The sequence below is a fragment of the Pristiophorus japonicus genome, chromosome 4 (genome assembly GCF_044704955.1).
Source record: "Pristiophorus japonicus isolate sPriJap1 chromosome 4, sPriJap1.hap1, whole genome shotgun sequence".
NCBI lineage: Eukaryota > Metazoa > Chordata > Chondrichthyes > Pristiophoridae > Pristiophorus > Pristiophorus japonicus.
In genome coordinates this window covers 176689060-176705807 of record NC_091980.1, presented here as the reverse complement: position 1 = coordinate 176705807, position 16748 = coordinate 176689060, and the positions used below count along the sequence as shown (strand labels likewise).

The window sequence follows — 16748 nt, the reverse complement described above, 5'->3', positions numbered from 1 at the left end:
GCTATGTCCGGGCTGGTTCTTAGTGATGCAGATAATATACACATACACCAGGGCTTTCAAAGCTACAGCCCAGCTAAGGGAAACCAGCCATCCGACCCCCCCCACTCTCCTCTCTCCGCACACCCCCACCCCACCCCACTCCCCCCACCCCCCCTCTCCCCACCCCACCCACCACTCCACGCACTCCCTCCCCCACTCCACCCTGCACCCCCCCCCTTCTTCTTCTTCTTCCTCCCCCACCCCCTCACAGAAAAAAAAACTTCAATTTTATATAGAGCCTCAGGAAGTCCCAAAGCGCTTTACAGCCAATGAAATACTTTTTGAAGTGTAGTCACTGTTGTAATGTAGGAACCGCGGCAGCCAATTTGCGCACAGTGTCCTCGTCCAGGCCAACATCCTCAGCATTGAAGCACTGACCACACTTGATCAGCTCCGCTGGGCAGGCCACATTGTTCGCATGCCAAACACAAGACTCCCAAAGCAAGTGCTCTACTCGGAACTCCTTCACGGCAAACAAGCCAAAGGTGAGCAGAGGAAACGTTTCAAGGACACCCTCAAAGCCTCCCTGATAAAGTGCGACATCACCACTGACACCTGGGAGTCCCTGGCCAAAGACTGCCCTAAGTGGAGGAAGTGCATCCAGGAGGGCGCTGAGCACCTAGAGTTTCATCGCCGAGAACATGCAGAAATCAAGCGCAGGCAGCAGAAAGTGTGCGGCAAACCAGTTCCACCCACCCCTTCCCTCAACGACTATCTGCCCCACCTATGACAGAGTCTGTGGTTCTCATATTGGACTGTACAGCCACCTAAGGACTCATTTTTAAGAGAGGAAGCAAGTCTTCCTCGATCCTGAGGGACTGCCTATGATGATGATGAATCACCAGATCATCTGTTTTCAGTGATATTGATTTGAGGGATAAATATTGGCCAGGACATCGGGGAAAACCCCCCCTGCTCTTCATTGAAATAGTGCCACGGGATCATTTATGTCCACCCGCAAAGGCAGACCGGGACTCGGTTTAACATCTCAGCCCAGTCCCTCACCTTGGGTGGTGTTCGACCCCACCTGCTGGGTGGGTTAAGCTAAAAAAAAAACACACCCCTTCTCATTTTATTTGGGGAGGGGGGGGGGCAGTGTTTAAGAAGGGGGCAGTGTTTAAGAACGACAATAGGAAAAGCTGAACAGGAATATAGCAAAAGTCGCAAACCACTCACTCGCTCGTGTTTCACCCTCCCCGCTCCCCCGTCTCCTGAAGGTGCTAACTCGCACTGGGGCAAGGTTCTGCTCCTTCACTAGCGAGCTTTCTGACCACAGGAGGTGCTGTACTGTATTTGTTTCATGGGTTCTTTGCTTAAGAATTTATTGTAACACATTGCTATTAAGAACTAGTTGGTTTATTAGCAAAGGTTTATCAATCACACTACACATTACCAGTTCATCCACCTGGCTCACAACCACCTGCCTCATCGTGGATCCCCCGAACCCAACTGGCTGGGGTTTTATTGAGTCTTGTGAACATCACGTGGCTGGCTAAGACACTCACAACTCAACAACTCTACAACTATGTTTGTAAAACTTTAAATCAAGTGAACCGACAAATTAACAAATTAAACTTCTGAAAATTAAACGAATCAAATTAGAATTTGGTTACCAGGGTCGATGATGCACTCCAGTCCCTCCGGTGCCCATCTCTTGTGGAAGGCCGCAAGCGTACCTGTGGGCACTGCGTGCTCCATCTCCAGGACACCCTGGCGCGAACGTAACCGCGGAAGAGAGGCAAGCAGTCAGTCAGGCGGAACAATCCCCTCGACCGCCCACTGCCTAGACCCGTTAATGGCCATCTTGGCCAGGCCCAGGAGCAGTCCTACGAGGAGGCCCTCCGATCTGCCCGCTCCTCTCCGCACAGGATGCCCAAAGATCAGGAGTGTGGGACTGAAGTGCAGCCAAAAATCGAGGAGCAGCCCCTTTCAACAGCTCTACCAACCGGTGAGCATACTCACAGTTGCATTCAGTACAGGCGCCAAGACCATTTCCCACACTTGGCCCGACACCCATGCTCTTTCAAGCCATTAGATGGCAATCTGGTGTCGACACTGATGGGCTTTGTCATCCCCATTTCCTCTTTCCCAGCCCAGCAATGCCCCAGTTGGAGTCCTGACTGAGGTCGGCTGACCTAGCAGAGACCAGCAGGGTCGAGCCTGGTATCAGTTATACAGCAGACACCACTTCAGCAGCTGAGCCATTGTGGAAGTCAGCTCGCCTTATTTCTGGCACATCGCCCACCTCCCTGGCTTCTCACCGGGTTCTTCATTTCCCTCTCCCTCCAGCAACACACACAGTTCCTTCTTGAACCCACTCATCACGTCTGCTTCAGCATAATTTCCTGGTAACTGGTTGCACAATTCTATGGCAGCCTGTGTAAATAAAGTCCCGCTGACTTCCCTTTTATTTCCAACTTCCTGTAAAGTTCAGGACTGGGCTGCTACAGAGTTCTGCAGTACCTCATTCTGGAGAGCGTGTTCGACACTTCAGCAGTGTCCTGTCACTGGCTGGGGCATGGTTCAGCCACAATCGGGGCAACAGTGGAACAGGAGGCCGAGGGGGGGGGGGAAGGGGAGCGAGAGAGGGGGGGAGGGGAGGGGAGCGAGAGAGGGGGGAGGGAGGGGAGCGAGAGAGGGGGAGGGGAGCGAGAGAGGGGGGAGGGGAGCGAGAGAGGGGAGGGGAGCGAGAGAGGGGGGGAGGGGAGCGAGAGAGGGGGGGGGGAGGGGAGCGAGAGAGGGGGGGAGGGGAGCGAGAGAGGGGGGGGAGGGGAGCGAGAGAGGGGGGGGGGAGGGGAGCGAGAGAGGGGGGGGAGTGGAGCGAGAGAGGGGGGGGGAGTGGAGCGAGAGAGGGGGGGGAGTGGAGCGAGAGAGGGGGGGGAGTGGAGCGAGAGAGGGGGGGGGAGTGGAGCGAGAGAGGGGGGGAGGGGAGCGAGAGAGGGGGGGGAGGGGAGCGAGAGAGGGGGGGGAGGGGAGCGAGAGGGGGGGGGGAGGGGAGCGAGAGGGGGGGGAGGGGAGCGAGAGAGGGGGGAGGGGAGCGAGAGGGGGGGGAGGGGAGCGAGAGAGGGGGGGGAGGGGAGCGAGAGAGGGGGGGAGGGGAGCGAGAGAGGGGGGGAGGGGAGCGAGAGGGGGGGGAGGGGAGCGAGAGAGGGGGGGGAGGGGAACGAGAGAGGGGGGGGAGGGGAACGAGAGAGGGGGGGAGGGGAGCGAGAGAGGGGGGAGGGGAGCGAGAGAGGGGGGAGGGGAGCGAGAGGGGGGGGGAGGGGAGCGAGAGAGGGGGGGAGGGGAGCGAGAGAGGGGGGGAGGGGAGCGAGATAGGGGGGGAGGGGAGCGAGATAGGGGGGGAGGGGAGCGAGATAGGGGGGGAGGGGAGCGAGAGAGGGGGGGAGGGGAGCGAGAGAGGGGGGAGGGGAGCGAGAGAGGGGGGGAGGGGAGCGAGAGAGGGGGGGGAGGGGAGCGAGAGAGGGGGGGGAGGGGAGCGAGAGAGGGGGGGAGGGGAGCGAGAGAGGGGGGGGAGGGGGGGGGAGGGGAGGTGGCGGAGAGAGATAGACGCGCGCACACGAGGGACACACAGACACAGACACAGAGCCACATCAAAAATTGTATAATGCTTTGGAACATGTTCAGTCCTGATTGGAAACGGATTTTAAAATCAGTGTGAACTTATTTCACTCCACACTCAAGGTCTGACATATGGCATCACATCCCACTCAATTCCCCATTGCACAGGACAGAATGCCCAGTAACAACAGGAACACACAGCTCATCTCAACTGCAAAAGGAAAAAGGCAGCGATTCGGAACCCAACCCCAGCTAACTCAGTTACCACAGAGAGGGTGCTGGGCTTTGTGCGCTCGATCTCTTTAACCCCCTCCAGCCCCAAGACTCTCCGACAATCAATCAGACTGCATCCTTGATGTAGAGATTGGGGGGGGGGAGGAGTGGGGAAGAGAATATATTCACTTCCTCACATTTGTTGTCCAGTGATCCCTGTGACCTCTGCCCGCAAGTGCACTTGCCATGCGTGGGGAAGGCAAAGTGTGGCCGTGAGGCTACCACAGTCGATTAGCTCGCTGACGCTCATCGTCAAGGCTTGTGCAACAAAAACTGGCCACTCGGGTGGGACATGTGGGACTGTAGCCAATAATTCATCTCATTTGGGGAGAAAAGGGAAGCAAATCGGAACAAAGAAGGCTTTTGCGAGTGTAAAGTAATTGAAATGAACTCAACAAAGAGCCTAGGCTTAACCACAGAGCTTCTGAGCAAACTGGTTTAACAGCTCTCGGGTTTCAGCCCAGGTATCGGTATCAGCTGGTGTGCAAACAAGTTCCAACTGATGGTTTCAGCTTCTGCCAGGGATAACCCGATACCAGATGCATTTTTACAGAAGTTACTTTATTGCTGAATTTGATGAACAAAATTGACCCGCAGCAAAAACAGAGAGTTAAAAAGCAGGCAAGTTATGTTACACTTATATAGGACGTTGGTTGGACAACAACAAGTTGCACTTATATAGCATCTTTACAGTAGTAAAACGTACCAGGTCACTTCACAGAAGCGTTAGTAGACACAAATTTGACAGCACATAAGGAGATATTAGATCAGATGACCCAAAGCTTGGCAAAGAGGTAGGTTTAAGAAGGAGAGCAAGGTGGAGAGAACATAAGAACATAAGAATTAGGACAGGAGTAGGCCATCTAGCCCCTCGAGCCTGCCCCGTCATTCAATAAGATCATGGCTGATCTGGCCGTGGACTCAGCTCCACTTACCCGCCCTCTCCCCGTAACCCTTAATTCCCTTATTGGTTAAAAATCTATCTATCTTTGACTTGAAAACATTCAATGAGCTAGCCTCAACTGCTTCCTTGGGCAGAGAATTCCACAGATTCACAACCCTCTGGGAGAAGAAATTCTTTCTCAACTCGGTTTTAAATTGGCTCCTCCGAATTTTGAGGCTGTGCCCCCTAGTTCTAGTCTCCCCCACCAATGGAAACAACCTCTCTGCCTCTATCTTGTCTATCCCTTTCATGATTTTAAATGTTTCTATAAGATCACCCCTCATCCTTCTGAACTCCAACGAGTAAAGACCCAGTCTACTCAATCTATCATCATAAGGTAACCCCCTCATTTCTCGAATCAGCCTAGTGAATCGTCTCTGTACCCCTTCCAAAGCTAGTATATCCTTCCTTAAGTAAGGTGACCAAAACTGCACGCAGTACTCCAGGTGCGGCCTTACCAATACCTTATACAGTTGCAGCAACACCTCCCTGCTTTTGTACTCCATCCCTCTCGCAATGAAGGCCAACATTCCATTTGCCTTCCTGATTACCTGCAAACTAACCTTTTGGGATTCATGCACAAGGACCCCCAGGTCCCTCTGCACCACAGCAGGTTGTAATTTCTCCCCATTCAAATAATGTTCCCTTTTACTGTTTTTTTCCCCCAAGGTGGATGACCTCACACTTTCCGACATTGTATTCCATCTGCCAAACCGTAGCCCATTCGCTTAACCTATCCAAATCTCCTTGCAGCCTCTCTGAGTCCTCTACACAACCCGCTTTCCCACTAATCTTAGTGTCATCTGCAAATTTTGTTGCACTACACTCTGTCCCCTCTTCCAGGTCATCTATGTATATTGTAAACAGTTGTGGTCCCAGCACTGATCCCTGTGGCACACCACTAACCACTGATGTCCAACCGGAAAAGGACCCATTTATCCCGACACTCTGCTTTCTGTTCGCCAGCCAATTCTCTATCCATGCTAATACATTTCCTCCGACGCCATGTACGTGGTTTAGGGAGGGAATTCCAGAGTTAGGGCCTAGGCAGCTAAAGGTATGGCCCCCGATGGTGGAGTGAGGAAAATCACTCAAGTGCATGGCGCAGTTCTGGTATCCATATTACAAAAAGGATATAGAGGCAATGGAAAAAGTGCAAAAAGGATTTACAAGGATGATACCAGAACTGAGAGGTTACAATTATCAGGAAACAGACTGGGTCTCTTTTCTCTCGAACAGTGGAGGCTGAGCGGTAACCTAATAGAGGGCTTTAAAATGATGAAGGGGTTCGATAGGGTAGACATTGGGAAGATGTTTCCACTTGTGGGGATTCCAAAACTAGGGGTCATAAATATAAGATAGTCACCAATAAATCCAATAGAGAATTCAGGAGAAACTTCTTTACCCAGAGAGTGGTTAGAATGTGGAACTCGCTACCACAGGGAGCAGTTGAGGTGAATAGCACAGATGCAGTTAATGGGAAGCTCGATAAACACATGAGGGAGAAAGAACATAAGAAATAGGAACAGGAGTAGGCCATTTGGCCCCTCGAGCCTGCTCTGCCATTCAATAAGATCAGCTCCACTTCTCCGCCCGCTCTCCAATCGCTCAAAAACAGGAATAGGAGGATATGCTGACAGGGTTAGGTGAAGTCAGGTGGGAGGAGGCATGGACCGGCTGTGCCGAATAGGCTTTTTCTGTGCTTAACTTTAGATCTAATTGTTCTGTCATCGCTGACAAATGCTGGGAAAAGATCAGCTGCTCCATACCTGAAAGGACCCAACCATGGTTTGTGGTGGGTTAAAACCTGTCAGCCAGTGGCACAGTGGGTAGCACTCTCACCTCCAAGTCAGAAGGTTGTGCGTTCAAAAATCCCACTCCAGAAACTTGAGCACAAAAATCGGAAGTGTTGTCTTTTGGATGAGAGGCTAAACTGAGGCCCTGCCTGCTCTCTCAAGTGGACATAAAAGATCCCAGGGCACTACTTTGAAGAAGAGCAGAGGAGTTCTTCCCGGTGTCCTGACCAATATTTATCCCTCAATCAACCTAACAAAAACAAACAGATTATCTAGTCATTATCACATTGCTGTTTGTGGGAGTTTACTGTGTGCTATTTGACTGCCGTGTTTCCTACATTACAGCAGTGACTATACTCCAAAAGTACTTTATTGGCTGTAATGGGCTTTGGGACGTCCACTGGTCATGAAAGGCGCAATAGAAATCCAAGTCTTTCTAGCAAATGAGGCCTTGCAAGAAGTGATACCTGAAAAGACTCTGATTTTTTTCCATTATGGTAACGATTTTTGTTGAATTCATTCTCGGGATGTGGGCGTCACTAGCAGGTCTGGCATTTATTGGCCATCTCCAGTCGCCCCGGAGAAGGTGGTGGTGCGTCACCTTCTTGAACTGCTGCAGTGCCTGTGGTGAAGGTGCTGCAACGTTCCATTAGCCTTTTCAATTAGTTTCGTACCTGTGCACTAGCTGTTCGTGATATCTGTACCACCACCACATCCTCACCCAGACCAACAGATGTCTACAGGACTCAGCTGGATGTCAACATCTATCAACCGCAACATGTTGCTGATTTAGTCAAGGGGCATGGCTTCCTGTCTCTCACAACCCAACCCCACAACTTCAGAAAAACATTGCAGACATCTGTTGTAGGTTTTCAGAGCCCCAAACATTACACAATCAGATTCCAACACCCTCCCTTCCCCTCCCCCAACCCCCCAGACACACCCCATTTTGTTACTGAACGTTTTAATAAGCTTCTTTTCTCTTTCAACAACCTGCATTTATGCAACAGCTTTAATGTAGTAAAACATCCCAAGGTGTTTCACAGGATCATCAGCGGACAGACATTTGTCACAAAGCCACATAAAGAGATATTAGGACAGATGACCAAAACCTTGGTTATAGAGGCAGGTTTGAAGGAGGAGAGAGGCGGGGAAAGGATTTCCAGAGCTTAGGCCCGAGAGAGCTGAAGGCACGGCCGCCAACAGTGAGGCAAAGGAAATTGGGGAGTGTGCAAGAGGCCAGAATTGGACAAGTGCGGAGTTCTCAGAGGGTTGTGGGGCTGGAGGAGATTACAGAGATAGGGAGGGGCGAGGCCATGGAGGGATTTGAAAACAAGGATGGGAATTTTAAAATCGAGGCGTTGCCAGACCAGGAAACATTGTAGGTCAGCAAGCACAGGGGTGATGGGTGAAAGGGACTTGGTGTGAGTTAAGACACAGGCAGCCGAGTTTTGGAGGAGTTCAGGAGAGTATTGGAATAGTTGAGTCTAGAGGTAACAAAAGTATGGATAAGGGTTTCAGTAGCAGAGGAGCTGAGGCAAGGTCAGAGACGAACAATGTTCCGGAGGTGGAAGTACTATGATCGGTAAGGAACTATGTTATATGTAGATTATTGGTTTGTTAATGCTTGGGAGGGGGAATCTTGTGCTCCAGTGTACTAAAGAATGATGGGTATGCGAGCACTGGTAAACACAACTACAGTCTGTTAATTAGTTACAAGTCCATAACCATTGCTACTGCCACCTCCCTCCCCCCCTCAAATACACTGCCTGTAAAAGAGTGCTGGATGCAGGTTCAATATATATATATACACATATACACACTTGAAAAAGGAAAAATTTGCAAAGGAATGAGGATTAACGGGGAAGTGGAACTAATTGGGCAGCTCTTTCAAAGAGCCAGCACAGGCACGATGGGCTGGATGGCCTCTTTCTGTGCTGTGTGATTCTATGTTTGCAACGAAACATCACTGTATGCAAGATGAGAACATTAACATAAAAAGGCCATTAGGCCCAAGAAGTCTATCGCTCCATATCCTGCAATCTCTTCATTGAGGGTCATCAAAAAGGACTTGCATTTATATAGCGTCTTTCACGACCACCAGACATCCCAAGGAGCTGTGCAGCCAATGAGGTACATTTTGAAGTGTAGTCACTGTTGTAATGTAAGAAACGCGGCAGCCAATTTGCGCACAGCAAGCTCCCACAAAAAAAAAATGTGATAAGAACCAGATAATCTGTTTTAGCTGATGTTGATTGAGGGATAAATATTGGCCAGGACACCAGGGATAACTCCCCTGCTCTTCTTCAAAATAATGCCATGGGATCTTAAACATCCACCTGAGAAAGCTTGGTTTAACGTCTTATCCGAAAGACGGCACACCTCTGACAGCGCAGCGCTCCCTCAGCACTGCACTGGAGCCTCAGCCTAGATTTTTGTGCTCAAGTCTCTGGAGTGGGACTTGAACCCACAATTTTCTGACTCAGAGGCATGGGTGCTACCCACTGAGCCATGGCTGACACTGATATGTCTTTAATCCCATTTATCAGCTTCCAACACTTTATCTTCTTAGTATCTTCTTTAACAAGTCTATCATTCTCAAACATCCTTTATCATTCTCAACTTTCTAATTTTAATGGTATTTTCTGGTTCTGTGGCTTCACCAGAACCTGATTTGCCAGTCTCCATTTAGTAAATTTCAGAGAGATAATCTATTCCAAAACAAAAACAGGTCCAACAACTCGTAAAACAAAGGCAATATTTGACAACGGCAGGGCTTGTCCAGGGTCAGAGTTCAACCCAGAGCACAGCTCACCAAACAAATGGATTATGTGGAACTGAATGGCAAATGCTTGTGCTAGCTGATGCACTGCGGGGGCGTTAAACCTATGGAACATGGGGTCACTCAGCGCAGCCAATAGGAGAACTCTATTTATTTACTTGGTCAGTGGAAACCCATCACCATGTTTGAAAGTCTCCAATCCGATCTACGGAAACATCTGCACTTACCATAAGGGGTTATGTTTGCCCAATATAGATTGTACAACACACTTACTTCAACCCAGAATGTCAGATGTGACTCAGTTGGCAGCACTTTGCCTCTGGTTCAGATGACAAAGGCAAACTATCCCTCCTTGTCCTTCTTGACTTGTCTGCAGCCTTTGACACGGTTGACCACTCCATCCTTCTCCAACGCCTCTCCACCGTCGTCCAGCTGGGTGGGACTGCACTCGCTTGGTTCCATTCTTATCTATCCAAGTGCAGCCAGAGAATCACCTGCAACAGCTTCTCTTTCTGCCCCCGCTTCTGGTGTCCCCCAAGGATCTATCCTTGGCCTCCTCCTATTTCTCATCTACATGTTGCCCTTTGGCGACATCATCCGAAAACATAGCGTCAGTTTCCACATGTACGCTGATGACACCCAGCTCTATCTCACCACCACTTCTCTCAACCACTCCACAGTCTCTAAATTGTTTGACTGCTTGTCCGACATCCAGTTCTGGATGAGCAGAAATTTTCTCCAATTGAATATTGGGAAGACCAAAGCAATTGTTTTCGGTCCCCATCACAAACTCCGTTCCCTAGCCATTGACTCCACCCTCTTCCCAACTCCTGTCTGAGGCTGAACCAGATTTTTCACAACCTTGGTGCCATATTTGACCCTGAAATTAGCTTTCGACCACATATCCGCAGCATAACTAAGACCGCCTATTTCCACCTCCGTAACATCGTCCGTCTCCGTCCTTGCCTCAGCTCATCCGCTGCTGGTGCCCTCATCCAAGCCTTTGTTATCTCTAGACTTTCCCCCTTCCCCCCCACCCTGAGATGTCTGCGCTGTTCTAATTCTGCCCTCTTGTAATCGCTCAACCATTGGTGGCCGTGCCTTCTGTTGCCTAGGTCCCAAGCTCTAGAATTCCCTGCCTAAACCTCTCCGCCCCTCTACCTCTCTTTCCTCCTTCAAGACACTCCTTAAACCTACCTCCTTGACCAAGCACCTGTCCTAATTTCTCCTTATGTGGCTCAGTGTCAAACCTTTTGTCTCATAATACTACTGTGAAGCACCTTGGGATATTTCACTACGTTAAAAGGAGTTATATAAATAAAAGTTGTTGTTGTTGTAAACGATTGTGGCCAAATAGCAAGTTTAAGTCCCACTGCAGAGAATTAAGCACATAATCTAGGCCGACACTCCTAGTGCAGTACTGAGTGAGCGCTGCACTGTCGGAAATGCCATATTTCGGGTGAGACATCAAACCAATGCCCCGTGGATATAAAAGATCCCACGGCACTATTTTGAAGAAGAGCAAGGGAGTGCTGGCCAATATTCATTCCTCAACCAACATCAGTAAATAAGATTATCTGCTCATTATCTCATTGTTGATTGTGGGAGCTTGCTGTGTGCAAACTGGCTGTCACGTTTCCCTACATTACAACAGTGACTACACTTCAAAAGTATTTCATTGGTTGTAAAGTACTTTGGGATGTCCAGAGGTTCTGAAAGTAGCAGTAGAAATGCAAATTCTCTCTTTGCTCCCCCACCACTCCCTGGGCACTGAATGGTCCATGGAGTATTTGCTCAGCTTGGCCTATATTCCCCTTTACACCAAACAATTTACCAAGCAGTGTTCTAAAGGAGTTAACTGACACAGCACCAACTAAAAGCCACCAGACCGGTCAAGACTAAATTCTTCTCAAACAGAAGCCAACAAAGCTCTCAGGAGTGGGTATGGCAAGGAAAGATCGCTGTATTGGGGTTTCCAACGTTCCCTACTAAGCCACCCAGCCACCCACGCCGCTGCCTGCCGGTCCCACGCAGCCCGGGACCAGCTTTTCCAATGTGAAATTCCGCACCTGCACGAAACTTTGAATGGGCTACCCCCCAAAAAATTAGGGAGAACACTGATCGCCAGCTCTCCGGAATTGGCCGGGAGTCTCCAGGAATTGAAGGTTAATCTCCAACCCACTGCTGTGAACAATCCAGGAGAAAATCACAGGGGCATTACAAAAGCAAATGTGTCTATTGGTTATAGAAATATTGGCGATAGGAGGGAAAAGTCTATTTGACCAACAGTCAAGCATCATCCAATCAGGTATTGAGGAGTCTTTTCATTTTCCAGTTCAGAGTGATTGTTTGCACCAGTTTTTTTTCAGTGTTTTTCTGCGCCTGCGCGCTCTGAACTCCGCCTCCGACTCGTACGCATGCGCACCACCACCCGCCCCCGTCCTCCCGCGCAGACTCCTCAAACGCAAAAGTGGAGCCTGTATCGTGCGGGAGTGTGGGGGCGGGTCGTGTGATGGAACTCCAGGAATACATCCCACCAGAGTTGGCGACAGGCTGGGTTTTCAACCAAACCCGCTGGGCTCGGAAAGTGTTAATGTGCTCGACGCCGAGGCAGTATTGCGGCACAGGAGTCAGGCGGCCTAATGGGATGCTTGCGTGAGGACAGACTGCAATATAAGATGCTTGCTGTAATAAACAGAGTTCAACGTGCAGCGTGTCTCCTAGCAACGGCAATCTGGCCCGTTCTCGGAAGTAAATTATGGTATCTGGGGCAGTCTGCATCGGGCAGCTCAGACCTCAGTATTGACATCACTCGTGTAGTTTGGCACAGGGGAGATGGGGAGCAAGGAGATGCTATCCCCCTTCCCCACCCCCACCCCATTTGCCAGCATCCTGCAAGGCTGCAGATCATTTTACAAAGACCAGGAATGAGGAACAGCCTGGGGCCCAAAAACAAACCGAGGGACTGCCAGAATTGGCCGGTGTTGAAACGCTTATGTAAATGAAGACTGGGCTGACTGAGACCTTCGTGTGTCGCAAGCAGAGCAAACAAGCTGCAACAAGGGCCTGCACACGCCAACCTCCCAGCAGAGTCAGACATTCTAGACTCCCACAGTGCAATCCACCATAGCGTGCCTACGGAATGGCCCGTCTAGCCCTTCTGTTGAGGGACAGGCTCGGGTGCATTCTAAACAATGCAACCATTCCTGTGTGAACGGCCTCCTCACATACTCAGCCTGAAACCCAGATGTGGTAATGGCAGCCAATATGTTAAAATAAACTCCACCCCTCATTTTAACAAAGGATCAGCGTAACGAATATCATACGGACAAGAATTCCCACCTCAATTATGTAGCTAATTGAGCTGGACTCAGATAAATCAGCGCTGAGTGGAAAGAGAGAAGGGGAAAATAGGGGGCTGGATGGCACCTTGTATTCTTCCAAAGCAAGATGTAGCAATCCTGGATCTGCTTAAGCTACAAAACCGCTTCTAACTGCGTGTTTTGTTTTTTTTTAAATAAATTCGTAGCCAATCGTTCCAATTCTTTGTCAAATCACAAACGCCAGAGGTCACCTTGCACATGCCAAGGATCACTCTGCGCCAATGCTCTTAGCCAAAAGGCCTAGAGCCACTGCACCGTTCCTGGAAGTACTGCAATACCAGGTTCGTGCCATGGAGGTGGATGGGTCAAGCCACCCCACACACCTCCGTGGAGGTGGATGGGTCAAGCCACCTTCTAACTGCGTGTTGTCACAGATCAATGCCCGATAACCATGGCCATTCTAAAGCGCTGGGATGTCGGGGTTCTCTTAATGCTGCGTGTCAGCTTTTGCTGCTTTTCTGAGTTAGCCCACCTTAAGGTTTTGGACGTTTTAGCGCTGTCTAAAGGTTCACTGCTAGCTGGAGGATCACCTTTAAGTGAATGAGACTCCCCAGTTAATAGGCGTACTTCTTCCAAATACTTACTTTCCCCTTCCTTTGTAATGTCAGCTGGCATGCAGGTCACATCTCCTGGTGGACACCCCGATTCAGCCCACCTCACCTCAGGACCAAATTGGCCATCGGGGGGCCTGACACTTCCTACCAATTGCTTCCTCCTGAGTAACAGGAGGAGTACAGTGGAAGACTAAGCAGCTGGCTAACTTCAGCCATCCCAGTTTGGTTAACAGGCAACCACAGAATTCCAAATCGGCCAACTGGCCCATTTAAGCTTCACGAGAGCCTCCGCCCCACCTGACTTCATCTCACCCTATCACCATATCTTTCTATTCTGTTCTCCCTCATGTACTTGTCTAGATTCCTCTTAAATGCATCTATGCTATTTGCCTCAATCACTTCATGCGACAGCGAGTTCCACATTCTAACCACTCTGAGTAAAGAAGTTTCTCCTGAATTCCTTATTGCATTTATTGATGACTATCTTTTATTTATGGGCCCCAGTTTTAGACTCCCCCACAATTTGAAACATCTCTATGTCTACCATAACTAACCTCTAATTTGAAATCATGGGGGTTATTGTTTTAAGTGTTCTTGGGACTGAAACATTTCAGCACAGGGTGCATTTACGACATTCAAACATTCTTCCAAAGCTCTGCTATCCGTATCCTATCTATAATGAGTCCCTTTGACCCATCACCGCTCGCTGACCTACATTGGCACTCAGTCCAGCAATGCCTCAATGTTAGAAATTCTCATCCTTCCAATCCCCCTCATGGCCTCGCCCCCCTCCCCATCTCTGTAACCTCCTCCAGCCCTACAACCCTCCGAGATCTCTGCACTCCTCCAATTATGGCCTCATTGTGTACCTTCAATTTCCTTCGCTCCATCATTGCTGGACATGCTTTCAGCTGCCCAGGCTCCAAGTTCTGAAATTTCCACCCTAAATCTCTCCACCTCTCTCTCTTCCTTTAAAACCTCTCTTAAAATCTCCCTCTTTCCCCAAGCTTTTGGTCACCTGTCCTAATATCTCCTTTTGTGGCTCGGTGCAAAATGTTGTCCGATCACGCTCCTGTGAAACACCTTGGGACATTTTACTGCATTAACGGCGCTGCATAAATGCAAGTTGTTGTTTTTGTTCCAACGAGACACCAGTGACAGGAGGCTCAGGAAACTATCACTGGATGGATCTCCCGACCCTGACCCCGAGATACGATGGGATGTGAAGACCTACCAGTTGACGCTATTCCTTTAAAGATGCAAGCGAGCAGCACCAGCAGCAGCGTTACTCGGTGTTGCCCGTGGCTGTTCTGTTCAACCATCCCATTGCACATTTTTCAGCCTAAGAGACTAAGGCCGTTCTCCGAAAGTTTCAAACCTGTGGCAGGAAGGGGGAAAAACAGAAAAGTTTATTACACCAGTAAATGCAGCAAAAGAACTTGCATTTAGATATCGTCTTTCACGACCATAGGACATCCCAAAGCATTTTACAGCCAAGGAAGTACTTTTGAAGTGTAGCCACCATTGCAATGCAAGGAAACGAGACAGCCAATTTGCGCGCAGCAAACTCCTACATACAACAATGTGGTAACGACCTGATAATCTGTTTTAATGATGTGGGTCGAGTGATAATTATTGGCCAGCACATGTCTGCTCTTCTTTGAAATAGCACCGTGGCATATTTTACATCTACCCGAGGGGGCAGACGGGGTCTCAATTTAACATCTCATCTGAAAGATGGCACTTCCAACAATGCAGCACTTATTCAGTACTTCAGTGGCGTGTCAGCCTACATTACGTGCCCAAGTCTCTGGAGTGGGATTTGAACCCACGACCTTCTGACTCCGTGCTGAGCGTGCTACCCTTGAATCATGGTTGAACACAAGTGATAGAACTGTTCCCGTTTCAACAATCACTCCGTACAAGAGTCCTGGACCAAACTCTTCAGCAGAGTGCGTATTTAAACATATTCATGCAGCTGAATTGCTATAAAAGCAACAAGTTGCATTTATACAGCAGCTTCAATGTAAAATAAAAATCCCGAGGAACTTCAGATAGGAGGAGGAGAAACAGATAAAAGTTATAAAGGATTGGATATTGAGCCAAGATGGGAACATTTGTGAAAACCCTCATCTATGCCATTTTTTACCTCTAGATTTGACTATTCAAATACTCTCCTGGCCAGCCTCACATGTTCCACCCTCCAGAAACTTGAGCTCATCTAAAACTTTGCTGCCCGTTTTCTGATTTGCATCAAGTCCGATTCACCCATCATCCCAGTGCTCATTGACCTACATGGCTCCCTGTCCAGCCATGCCTCCGGCTTAAAATTCTCATCCTTGCATTCAAATCCCTCCAAGGCCTCATCCCTCCCTATCACGGTAACCTCCTCCAGCATTGCTTTCCTCTGACTCGCCTCTTGTCCATCCCCCACTTCCTTCGTCCCGCCATTGGCGGCCCTGCCTTCAGCTGCCGAGGCCCCAAGCTCTGGAATTCCCTCCCTAAACCTCTTTGCCTCTCTACCTCTCTCTTGCTTTAAGATCCTACTTAAAATTCTACCTCTTTGACCACATAAATCTAGGCTGACACTGCAGTGCAGTGCTGAGGGAGAGATGCAATGTCGGCGGTGCCATCCGGTCAACTACAGTTCCTGCTTCTGATCCCTGTCAGGGTAGGGGGGGGCGGTGGCAGAAGAACAAAAGGGAAGGTCTGTGATAGGCAGGAGTGATGAAATAACAAAAGATATGATAGTGCAAGCCAAAAAGGGGGTGGTAATGGGATAAAAATGAACGTGGAGGCTAGGAGTCTGGAAAGGAGGACTCCATATACATCACCTGCAAGAAGTGTGCCAGCAGTGTGATGAGAGTGGGTGATGTTGCAGAAGGGAAAGAGACTCACTCCCACCTATCTATATGTATAACCCATCTGACCCCCTCTATTTGATTCCAGCCTACACTCCCAGGTATCTCCTACACCATGTTGGTGGCACCACCTGTGAATTCATTGCTGCCCAGTTTACCCTTTGAGTTATCTCACACACAACATCATGAGAAAACAACTGTTACAATGGGATTTATCAGGGGACCAGACAGGACATCCTGATTGTCACAGATCAAAGCTTTTACATTCGACACAACAGAGCAACAGGAGGTCAATGTTGGACACACTTCCTGGATTGCAAGAAATCACAAGAACAATTGGGAATACATTGCTGAAAGTTTAACTGTTCATCATGAAATCAGTTCCCATGTTTGCTGGCTCCATGCTTACGGCTGCCAACCCGTCAGGATTGTGTGGAGTCTCCAGGAATTAAAGATTAATCTCTACAAACAACTCAGGAGTAAAATCATAGCGGCATTAAAAAAAAAGTGTGTTATTTGAACACTTGGAGATTGGGAAAATAATAGGCTGTTTGAC

At 49.3% G+C, this 16748-nt stretch overlaps 1 protein-coding gene across 1 annotated transcript in view; it reads right to left on the bottom strand.

The window, feature by feature from the left end:
- LOC139263174 (sushi domain-containing protein 6-like) overlaps positions 1 to 16748 on the bottom strand; it is a 51988-nt gene that overhangs the window by 28327 nt on the left and 6913 nt on the right. Inside the window, exon 2 of the mRNA XM_070878847.1 lies at positions 14566 to 14709. Coding sequence (XP_070734948.1) covers positions 14566 to 14665 — 100 coding nt within the window. The 5' untranslated portion in view covers positions 14666 to 14709. The remainder of the gene's footprint in view (positions 1 to 14565; positions 14710 to 16748) is intronic.